Genomic DNA, 12,464 nt, shown 5'->3' on the forward strand with positions numbered 1-12,464 from the left:
CCTTAAAGTCCTTTGTGTGAGGGAGTCAGAGGGTACGTCAGCATGGGAATAAAAGACCCATGGCATGGCCACATCTGGCCCAGGTCAGCTGACTCAGGTTTGCAGGGCTAAAAATTGCGGTTTAGCTGTTTGGGCTTGGGCTGGAGCATGGGCTCTAGGATCCTGCCACCCAGGGCCAGTCCTAGGGGATGCGGGGCCTGGGACATAGGCACTGAGTTTCTATCATGTCCCACTTTACCCCTTCTCCCAAGGCCCCACCCCACCCCGCCTTTTCCCAGCCCCGCCTCATCTGCTCCCGCCCCGCCTCTTCCCCGCCCAGTTCTGCCCCTCCCCTGAGTGTGCTGAGCCCTCGCTACTTTCCCCTCCTCCCCAGGGCCTCCAGACACAGCAAAACAGCTGATCGGTGGTAGGCACTGGGAGGGAGGGGGAGGTGCTGATCAGTTGGGGTTCTCGCCCCTGCCCACTCACACCTCACCTCCCTGCCTGCCTCCTCATGAAGTGCGGGACCCAGGGTGGTTGTCCCGATTTGCCGTACCCTAGGGATGGCTCTGCTCCCACCTCGCAGGGTCCCAGAGCTTGAGCTCCAGTGCAAGCCTGAACATCTACACAGCAATGTTATGGCCCTGCAGCCCAAGGCCTGCAAGCCCTAAGCAGCTGACCTGGTCCAGCTCCGAGTATTTAATTGCTGTGTAGACATATCCATAGAGGCTAGCAGTAAGAACATTGTTTTGCTGGAGGCTTTCAAATGCTCTCCTGTGACATGAAGAAGAAATTTGAACAGTTAGTGTTTTAAGCTTTATTCTTGATGCAAGTCCATTCGTTGCCATTTTTATAATTTTGCAATTTTTAATTATATTTTTAAGTTGCGTATGTTGCCCTGTGTATGTAAATAATGGTACCATTTGTGACGGGATCCCCCTGGAGTGCAGCCTGGGACTGTGGGACCACTGTGGGAAGAAGGTGGTGTCCGAAGTAGATAAGTCCTAGGCCAGTGTCAACCTCTTAAACTTCAACAGACAGCCAATGCAGGTCATGAAGCACCAGTATCCTATGCACAGAGCAAGATACTCCACTTAGCAGCAGGCAAAGTTTAGCATTCTGCAGTAGCTTCAGCTTTCATAAACTTGGGTTTAAGGTTTTCCCCCTGCAGAACATGTTGCAGAAGTCCCAATCTAACGGTGGCCAACATGTGGGATTATGGTGGTGAGAAGTTCCTTCCTAGCCCTGTCAGTGGATGGGTTGGTTTATGCCCAGAATCAGGAGAGTTATATCCCTTATTTTAAAAATTCAGTCTAGAAACTGGATGTGCTCACTATTCATATTAATTTCTAGGTCTCTCCCTCCCCTTTTTTTGAATTGGTTGTCCTTTGGCCTCAGTGCTATCTTGTAACTGTAGATTCAGTAGGCTAATGGTCATTTTCTTAAATTGTTTTCTCTTATCAGTTTTAAACTCTTCACCTTTCACTTTAATTGAATATCCCTTTGTTCATATACTTTGAAACGATAAAGGATAAGTATGATATTGGATTTGAACGATCTAACCTGCAACTCCCGAGGTTCTCTGATAAGTTGGACTCTCATTATTTATGAAATAGTTATTTAGTCTTTATTAACAACATTTGATTACAAAGCAAACAGTTGAAATAAAAGCTGTTGTTTATGTCTTTGATTTCTCTCTTGGTGCTATTAACGTTTCATACAGAAATATTACATGGATGTTCAGCCTGAATCTGTGGTCCAAACTGCTTCAGGTATTCATGTTCATTCATTCATTATTGCTTGGAGATGAAAAAAAAATAGCCTCTCAATGAGTTTTTTAACAAGCCGTGGAGAACAACAACTAAACTGTTGTGCTTTGATGTCTTGGAATTTAGTCTTAGTCCTTTTAATATCGGTCAGGTAACCTAATCACAACAATCACATTCTTTGTTAGCAGTCTCAGCAGGGAAGGCAGGAATTGATCTGGCATGGAGACTAACCTCTCACCCCTTCAGGTGGTCCCCTCAGGAGAGTGTGGAGGCACATAAGTGGATTAGTGTGGGGAACCTTACATTGCTGGCTGTCAGTTCAACACTTTCCATGAGCATTACATTCCTCTAGTTGTGACAATAGTACAGCTCTGTGCAACAAGTGAAACACAGATCTATTTCCATACCATTCATGTTTTCGCATTCATTTTTTTGTATTCCCTTTTCAGACAAAGCTTTTCCATTGCATTTGTACCCTCAGTTCATAGTAATATGTGTGACTATGACTAATGCAGATCAGTATCCTAATTTTTTTAAGTAATAATGACTGATGGGTGGGGTATTTCCTGGCGGCTAGTGATCATCTGGAGGAGGCCTTTAACCCATCTGGTAATTAACTGCCAGGAAATGTTTGACTCTGAGGTTGTTATTGCTGTTATAAACCAAATAGATTTTTCTTCCCTCACCATGTCTGTTGCATTACATACCTAATGTGCTCTCCCTGATGAATATTTTTTCTTTACTAAATAATTTATTATGTATATATATAGTTGTCCAAGATGCACTAGGAGCTTTACAGACATAAAAAATGTGCTTGCTACCCAAAAGAATTTACAACCTGGGGCCCTAGTTCTGCATTTGGATCTGTTCAGTGGACCCTCATTGAATTAAAAGGGACTCTACAACAGATGCGAAGGTCTGTCCATTCAGATTCAGTTGCCGTATCAAGGCCTACAATTACATATAAAGTTACAAGGATTAACAACAGACAATGGGGTTTATGGGTATGGAAAATTGTGGTTACAATAATGTGCAGCATCCCTAAAAGATAAATATAGATGAATGTTAGCATGTAGGTTAGTTATATAACAGCAACCCCCCTAGAAGCAGCATTGACTGGCTCTGGATGAGATCTGTCTGTCACTGGTCGGAAGGACACATTAATCCAATACAGAGCCTTTAAGAGGAGGAAAAATTGAGGGAATCTGGGCAGAGCCTCCACAAAAGTCACTATTTGCTCATACAATTCATAATGTTCCATGAATTGTGAGTAGCTCCGATTCTAATACAATATCCTGATGGTATGTCATCAGTGTGCACCTAATCACAAATGTAAACAAAATCCGTGTGATTGCTGCATTCATCTGACAGGAAATAACTATTCTAGGAGAAAAGAGGAGATAGGACCACTAATTATGAGATGAGGATTGGAGATTTTCATACCTCAGTTACAAATTGTAATCTGATCAGGAATTGAATCAGAATTGGAAATGCACCATAGTGAATTAAAAAAGTGGGTCCCCTGAAAAACATTAAATAAAAAATATCTTTTAAAATGATACTATAAAATACATACGGAAGCATTTGAAGCCACGTGTTGATAGAATTTATGACTTTGTTGGTATGCAAACTCCACTTCATTTCGTCGTATTTTATTTGTTCTGTTTGAGTATGGCAATAAAGTGCCTGAGTTAAAAAGGTCCAGTAAATCAGCTCTGATATGTAGAAAGCAGATTGATGGAGGACTTCGTGTATTTTTGTCTGTCACGCTTGTATTAGAAAATGCAGTGTCGCCTCATTGGTGCAACCATGATTTCATTAGGCTACGCAGCTTACATGTGGCAATGATTTCTTCTCATAATTAAGAAAACGTTTACAAATAAAACGTGAGGAAGGAAGGAAAGAATGTTCAGGGTGATAAAAATTACAGACTTTTGATTGGGAAATCTTTGAAGACTATGCAGTGTGGATAATCTTTGGTTTTAAAAGGAAATTTGTAAGTATTGATTAATTATACAGTGTTTTGTGGTTTTTGGGTTTAATATGGAGAATCTGCATATGATTAGAATGGGCCACTGCTAACTAAAGGCCAAATTCTGAACTTCTTACTCACTGCTTGGTCAGGGAATTTTCCATTGAAGCCAGAAGAGTTTATCTGAGCAAGGATTACAAGAAAATGAGCAAGACAGGATTTGGCTTTATGATCATATATCTTAGGCACTTAGGAAGTGGTGGAGATATTTTTACATGTCTGGTAGCACTGCATAGTTAAGGGTCCTTTATAAATCATCTTCAGGATTGCATAATTTACAGCTAGACTGTTCCCTTGGGTGTGCGGAAGGGGGAAGTATCAACTCCAAGGCAACATATTCTGTCCCGAAGCCCTGCAAAGAGCTCTCTGTGGGGTTAGTGGTTCGTGAGCAAGGAGAGACTGGAAGGGGAGGGTGGAAATGGGTTTACTATTTGCATCACCTCTCCCTATTTCCCATGGGAATCACTAGGAAATCCACTGTCAAATGAATTCTGAGGCTGAATTAGCTTTTTGTATGGAGCCTTCCACTCTGTGGAACCTTCCTTTAGGGGAGGGCTCCCAAGGCAGCTGCAAACAAGGGAAGCCTGTCAGTACAGCTCCACCATGGTGAGTGACTTCAGAAGTCCCTGCATGGATAGCTCTGTCCTTTGATTACATAGGCAGATCCCCTGAGATCCTGACACTCTCTAGGCCAACCCCCCTGCCTTTTGTTTAGGGGTGAGAGCTCCACACCTTTTCCCCATCCTTTAGGAAATGATCTGGAGGCATCTTCAGAAGTCTACCTGTTAGTGGGCTTTTCCGCAGTGAGAAATGGTCTGGCCCATGTCTATGGAAACTCGCTCTTGTATGAAATTGGCGGGTAAGGTTAAAGCCTACCTGCGATTTGAAGACACAGAAGAGTAATGTAACATGGCCAATAATATTGGAGCCTTTACAGAAGAACAAAAGGAGGCAAATTTACTAATTCTGTGGCCTTTTTTGTGCTGTAACTTTAGAAGCAGATTTTATTTTTTAAAGGATGGTTTTGCAGTTCACTAATCCAAACATAAAACAAAGCCCTTTGGGTACTGGGTATTTAACAATATGAGTTAACCCACAAATATGCAGATAGTTTAAACCAGTCTAGTGTACATGTGCAGGATATAATATCCATGAGCATGTCTGTTACATTTTGGAGATGGTGGATAAGGTTGTACTACTTTAACAGTTGTCAGCGATCTCCCACAGAAAACATTAAATGATTTTGTCATGAACAATATAAAATCTCTGTAAAATTCCAACTTCCTCTTTTAACTCTTCTCCACCTCAGATTTTTCTAATAGTTCCTAACCCTTTCCTCTATTGTTCACTTATTTAAGTGTTAAGTACTGGGTTTATGTATTCATGTACAGCTTTGATCTCCTTCACGGTGCTTTACACCTGCAATGAGACATCTTATTTATTATCCATTATGTTGGACTGTAAAGTGTGCACAGTACTTTACAACTGGTCAGTGTGCCATACAAGGAACATCATCACTGCTCTAAGGTGCTCATGAGCTAACGGCACAAATGGGAATATTTCTTTAAAGGGTTCTCAGAAGCTGCTTAAATTAAAAGATGGAAGAGGCTGCACTGAGATCTCCTGATGCAGTTTCAAAGCCAAAAGACGGCCCATTCTGTTCATTACAATGAAGGTGAAAGTGATCACTTGCTAGTGGCAGGCTCTGCTTGGTCTAGCTTTAGGTAAGCAAAAGAAAAAGCCTCCTGTTTACAAATACTCCACTCTCCCCCTAGGATGGATTAAAGGAAGAGAGAATGCTTAATGTCAGCATCCTCCCTGTTCCAACATAACAATAAAACTACCCTTTTCAGACTAGAGCTTAAAGGGCACTGAAATCATCTTGAAAATGTTACTTTGTGTGTGTGTAAACAATGAGACAAAACTCACCCACTACTTTGGAACCATTTGTGACATGCTGATGGTACTAAATCTGGTATCAATAACTTAAGAGGCCACTGTTGTTCATTACAAACTCCATTTGTTTTGTTCTAATCTGAGTCCTTGTTAGTGTGCATAAAAGGCAAGCTCTACAAAAAGTCACTTCATAAAATGCAGAATTTTTAGTATTCTGCATTCTAAGTCAAATGAACACTGCTGTAGCTTGAAAAAATGTTTTGTGAAAATGGCTATATTGTTGTTACTCAGCAACCTAGATGGGTCGTGGCAGAGCTGTGTAAAAACTGTCTATTGCACCCTGTCTTCACATTTCACTATCATTATTCGTTCACAGATTCCTTAGAGCAGGGGTCGGCAACCTTTCAGAAGTGGTGTGCCGAGTCTTCATTTATTCACTCCAATTTAAGGTTTTGTGTGCCAATAATATATTTTAACATTTTTAGAAGGTTTCTTTCTATAAGTCTATAATATATAACTAAACTATTGTTGTATGTAAAGTAAATAAGGTTTTTAAAATGTTTAAGAAGCTTCATTTAAAATTAAATTAAAATGAGGAGCCCCTCGGTTTGGTGGCCAGGACCTGGGCAGTGTGAGTGCCACTGAAAAGCAGCTTGCGTGCCACCTTTGGCACCCATGCCATAGGTTGCCTATCCCTGCCTTAGAGTGTGCTCTGCCCTGTGAAAACAGAACACATAGTCCCTGTTCCAATGATAATCTCCTGCAAACATTTACTGTCAAGTGTAGTGCACATTGCCACAGTAGTTCCATATGATATGTCTACATTTCAAAAATTTTTGTGGTCAAAATAGTAAGTCTTAAATTGGCTGCTGCAATACTGACTGTCAGTCAGTGTAGATAAGGGAAAATTGTGTTCAAACCTTGTGTCAACTTATAGTTAATCTGTTAGCTGACATGATACTGAACACAATTTGCTCTAGTTTATATTGGCCAGTCGGATGTGGTCAGCATTGTGTCAGCAAACTCAGCTCTTCACACTTCATGGTAAAATTTTATGTCCATCAGCATCTGTAGGGCTAATGACACTGAGCGTCCTTCTGAAAATGTCCTATAGAATTTTGAAGTGATGAAACCAATGTATTTATATAGAAATCTAATGGAGTCCAATAAAAACTTCTCTGGCTATAGAATTTAACAGAGAATGATAGTGTTTCTAGATTTTTTTTGAACTTGTAGAATTCTATAGCAGTGATAGATTTCTCTGTTAAATTCTATAGGATGATTCAAAACCCTGCAGCAAGGGTTTTTTTTTTCTTTTAAATTCAACAGAACTTTTCTAAAAGGACACTAACTTAGCAGTAAATGTTTCCAGGGACGTGCCCTGCATTGTTAACTATTTTAAGGGAAAAATTCTGCCAAGACTGCAAGGCGATAAAATCTAGCAACACTCGATTGGAAGGTGACTGCAAAATCAGGAGAAAATGGCTGTCAACATTTTGGCATGGACTGCCTTTTCCTAGATACATTCTGACAGCTTAACCAAAGTATTCCAGCAAAGCAACTTTATAAACAATGATCCCTTACTATAGTGACTTATCAGTTGCTCCTGTATTTTTGTCATCCAGTTGTTTATATAAGATCTAAGTACATCTTAATGATTATATAATAGCTTAGAAGGTTCTGGGATAGCTTTATCACTTGTCTCCTAGGAAGGAAGGCTGTACATATTGGAGGGCTTAATGATTTGGCATATACACCGTTGAGAGCTCTTTTCTTTTGGGGGCTTTTTTCTTGCACGTCTGGAAGTGCCTCTTAATTAAAAAAACTTCCAAATAACGATAGGCCAAGTAACCCCCCACTGGAAAAAGTATTTTATTGCAGTAATAGTCCTGGTGAATATATTTATTGGTTTTATTTGCTTCTGTTCTATTAACATCTGTCGCTTGTGTGAGGTTTCATCGTTGTTGCTGACTTCTCTGAGGAGCCTTTTTATACAATACAAGGGAACGTAATCATTAGAACACTGGCATCTTTCACTGTTAGACAATTGATAGCCAATATGGGTGTGCACTCATGTTCGCCTGCAGTCTCCAAAGGACAAATGTATTTTGTTGATGTAGGGGTATGCTAGTGCTTAAAAAACACCTAGACTTAAAAAAAATTATCTTGATTTTCTTCAATATTATGTAAACGATAAGAATGCTTGTATATAAAACTATTTATCCAGCTTCTGGTTACCTGAAAGTCAGTTATGTCTCTCGACATCTATGCATTTCTCTTCTGCTTAGCCCAACCCCTGTCTTCTGAAAATTGTACTGTGATTATCCTACCAAATAGAGGGAAAAGCTACTTTATTTAGGCATAAGCTTTCTTGGACTAGAATCACTTCATGAGATGGATGGAGTGAAAAATACAGGAGCAGGTATAAATACACAGCACATGAAAGGATGGGAGTTGCCTTACCAAGTATGAGGTCAGTCTAACAAGACAATTCAATTAACAGTAGGATACCAAGGGATGAAAAATCACTTTTGTAGTCGTAATGTGAGTGGCCCATTTCAAACAGTTGACAAGAAGGTGTGAGTAACAGTAGGGGGAAATTAGTATGGGGGAAATTAGGTTTAGGTTTTGTAATGACCCAACCACTCCCAGTCTTTATTCAGGCTTAATTTGATGGTGTCTCGTTTTCAAATTAATTCCAATTGAGTGACCAGAGAGATTGAAGTGTTCTCCTACTGGTTTTTTAATGTTATAGTCCCTGATGTCAGATTTGTGTCCATTTATTCTTTTGTGTAGAGACTGTCCGGTTTCACCAGTGTACACGACGCAGGGGTATTGCTGGCACATGATGGCATACATCACATATTAGTATATACATATATACTAGATATATATATAGTAGATGTGCAGGTGAACGAACCCCTGATGGTGTGGCTGATGTGGTTAGGTCCTATGATGATGTGCCTCGAATAGATATGTGGACAGAGTTGGCACCAGGGTTTGTTGCAGGGTTCAGTTCCTGGGTTGGTGTTTTTGGTGTGTAGTTGCTGGTGAGTATTTGCTTCAGGTTGCGGGGCTGTCTGGAATTACTACATTCAAAAACCAGTAGGAGAACACTTCAATCTCCCTGGTCACTCAATAACAGACCTAAAAGTGGCAATTCTTCAACAAAAAAACTTCAAAACCAGACTCCAGCATGAGACTGTAGAACTGGAATTAATTTGCAAATTCTCTCCCCCATTCTGTTATCAACCAGTCTCATTCCCTCCATGTAATCTCACCGTTTTTGGGTGTAAGAGCCACTTTTCTGCAGGTCTGGCTATATGGAAGAGCCGATCTGTAACTCACCACCTCATTCACACTTTCAAACATTTCATATCTCAGCTGGAAATACAGCTTTTCCCCTTTGTACCTCTTGATCTCTCTCATTTTTCTGTAATGTATTTATTATTTAACTTTGTCTTAGGACTATTTAACTGTGAAAAGTATTTTGGAACATGCTTCATATGAAAGATGCTACAAAATACAGTTAAGTAATTGTAGTGCTGAAATGATCTTCAAATATTTTATAGAGTGTGTAACTCAGTTTTTTGTTTTGTTAAATAACAACAAACTCAGTTATTCATTTGACGACTTGCTATTTATTATGTGAAAATCATTATATTATATAAAGCAGGGGTTCTCAAACTGGGGGTCAGGTCCCCTCAGGGGGTCGTGAGGTTATTACATGGGGGGTTGCAAGCTGTCAGCCTCCACCCCAAACCCTGCTTTGCTGCCAGCATTTATAAAGATGTTAAATATATAATAAAGTGTTTTTAATGTATAAGGCGGGTAGCACTCAGAGGCTTGCTGTGTGAAAGGGGTCACCAGTAAAAAAGTCTGAGAACCCCTGATTTAAAGGTATACTCCATTTATAGAAATTACCTTTTTCTCTCTACTTCTTCCCCAGTCAAAGGTATATACTCGCACACCAACATTATATCTGGACTTCAAGCTGGACAAAGGAGCCAAGCACATTCAGCCAGTTCCCAAAGGTAGGAAAGATTTCATTGACTAGTTTAACAAAGAAATTGAAGCCACTTCTCCTGTGATGGGTTGAGTATGAATCTCTGTATCTTTGTATCATTATGGGTAAAATGTTCCCCTTATGGAGTATTCTGTATCCTCTGAGTTTAAAAGTTTCAACGTGGCAGTTAGTTACCCTTGGCCAAATGCTGCCCTTGAATACAGGGGTATAACTCTCATTGATATGTCATCCATGTATCCAAGGGCTGAAGAGCCTCCCCTGTATCTGAAGTATTCCTCCTTGGTAGTCCATCGATCCGATAATGACAAATCTGTGCAGATCATCTATTGTTGGTCTCATGATGTGCCCTCTGATGACTGTACAAGCCAATTCTAGAGGTGCACATTTTGCTGCAGATGATGCATGGGAAGTTCGCCGTCAGTGGATTGTGCACTGCTGATGCTCTGTGATGTCATTCGCGTGCCTCTTGTAGACGCCGGCAGCGGTCTTCCTCAAAGGCGATGCAAGTATTTCTAACTATTGCACACCACTGTGTTCTGTCGCTGGCAGCGTCCTCAAGGTCCCTAGGTTTGATACTGCTGTACTGCAGATTGGCTTTGATGGTGTCCTTGTAACGTTTCCATGGACGACCTATATGCCGGATGCCCTGGGAGAGCTCACCATACAGAAGCTGCTGGGGGATTCTGTTGGCATCCATGCGGCTGACATGACCAGTCCAACATAGCTGTGACTTCATGATCATCATTTCGATGCTTGTCATCTGGGCTGTCTTGAGGACCTCGAGATTGAGCACTTTGTCTTGTTAGCGGATCTTCATGATGTTGCGGAGGCAGCGCATGTGGAATGCTTCAAGCTGCTTGATGTGACGCCTATATAGTGTCCATGTTTTGCACCCGTACAAAAGAGATGAGAGAACACAGCTCTGTACACAAGCAGTTTTGTTGACATTCGGATGTTGTGGTGGTTTAAAACTTTGACACGCAGACAGCCAAGTGCCTGGCTTGCTTTGGATATTCGTGCGTTGATCTCATTATCCAATGATCCATCACTGGATATGACACTACCTGGATATTTAAAGTTCTCCACTACTTTAAGATGAGTGCCATTAATGGAGATACTCGGGACAGAAGCATTTGATTCAGGTACAGGTTGATGAAGAACTTCTGTCTTTCCGAAGCTGATAGTTAGTCCGAAGAGTTGCGAGGCCTCAGCAAATTTGTTGACAATGTGCTGAAGATCATTTTCAGTGTGAGCCATGAGGGCACAGTCATCGGCAAAGAGTACCACAAGAAGCAGTTTCTGCGCTGTCTTAGTCTTTGCATTCAGGCGACGGAGGTCAAAAAGTGAACCATCGTGCCGGTATTTCAAGTATATACCTCGATCCAGATCTTTCATTGCATGGTTAAGGACACATGCAAAGAACAGGTTAAATAGAACAGGAGCGAGAACACATCCTTGTTTCACGCCATTGGTGATGTTGAAGGGGGCTGATGTGGCTCCATCAGACAATACTTCGCCTGTCATGCTGTCATGAAAAAGGCGTATAATCTGGACAAATTTTCTTGGGCAGCCAAGTCGTGTTAGAATGATCCAAAGGGCTTCCCTGTTGACAGTGTCAAACGCCTTTGTCAGATCTATGAAGACAGCATACAGGTGCATATTCTGTTCAATGCACTTCTCTTGTATTTGTCTGACAGCAAAGACCATGTCGACTGTGCTCCGTCCAGGTCAGAAACCACATTGACTTTCAGGTAGATTTGCCTTGGAAATACTGGCTATTATGCGGTTCAAGATGATGCGGGCGATGATCTTCCCACCAACGGAGAGGAGGGATATGCCTCTATAGCTTCCACATTCTGCTTTGCTGCCTTTGTTCTTGAAAAGAGACACAATAGTAGCATTGCGGAGGTCCTGGGGTATGTTTTCATCCTCCCAGATGCTGATGATCACGCTGTGGAACGCTGCTAATGCTGCTGGACCTGCTGCTTTGTATATCTCTGCTGGTATCCCATCTTTTCCAGGAGCTTTTCCTGAACTCATCTGGCTAACAGCTTTCTTAATCTCATCTATAGTGGGCAGAGAGTCAAGATCTGTCAGAGCAGGTTGTTGTGGAATTTCATTGAGGACATTATTATTCACGGTTGACGGTCTATTGAGAAGGTTGCTAAAGTGTTCTCGCCATCTTTCGTTGATGCCTTCTTTATCTTTAATCAGCGTTGTGTTGTCTGATGAGAGCAATGGGGTGGTCCTTGGTTTAGAAGGTCCATAGACAGTCTTAATAGCACTGAAGAACATCTTTGAGTTGTGAGTCTCAGCATAATGCTCAATTCCTTTGGCTTGGCTCTCCCACCAGTTGTCTTGTATCTGACGGAGGTCCTTCTGTGTTTTGCTCTGAAGGTACTTGAAATGGTCCCGTTTAGAGACTGAGGAGTGGTCATTCTGCCATTCGATAAAGGCTTTTCTCTTTACTTCCAGTGCCGAGCATATTTCTTCTTGGTTCTCATCAAACCAATCCTGATGTGTTCTTTTCTTTGGTCCAAGAGATGTTATTGCTGTGTCAGTCACTATCTGCTTGAACTGGCCCCACTTTTCGGTTACAGTACCGATCAATTGTCCGTGGGATGTCAGTTTGTCATCAAGACTCCTCTGGAAATTGTTGAAACACTGAGCATCCTTCAGTTTGGCTATGTTGAAAGCAGGTCGCACATGCTTAGGGCGTTTGTTCCGAGAGGGAGCGGTGTGAAGTTGAAGAGACATCCTG

At 41.4% G+C, this 12,464-nt stretch overlaps 1 protein-coding gene across 6 annotated transcripts in view; it reads left to right on the top strand.

Moving 5' to 3' along the window:
- The window catches only part of PIR (pirin), a 104,229-nt gene that overhangs the window by 61,751 nt on the left and 30,014 nt on the right, over positions 1-12,464 (top strand). For all 6 annotated transcript variants that reach the window (XM_050964511.1, XM_050964521.1, XM_050964484.1 and 3 more), the window contains one exon: positions 9,626-9,710. In XM_050964511.1, the coding sequence (XP_050820468.1) occupies positions 9,626-9,710 (85 nt within the window). The remainder of the gene's footprint in view (positions 1-9,625; positions 9,711-12,464) is intronic.

This window comes from Gopherus flavomarginatus, chromosome 1 (assembly GCF_025201925.1).
Source record: "Gopherus flavomarginatus isolate rGopFla2 chromosome 1, rGopFla2.mat.asm, whole genome shotgun sequence".
Classification (NCBI taxonomy): domain Eukaryota; kingdom Metazoa; phylum Chordata; order Testudines; family Testudinidae; genus Gopherus; species Gopherus flavomarginatus.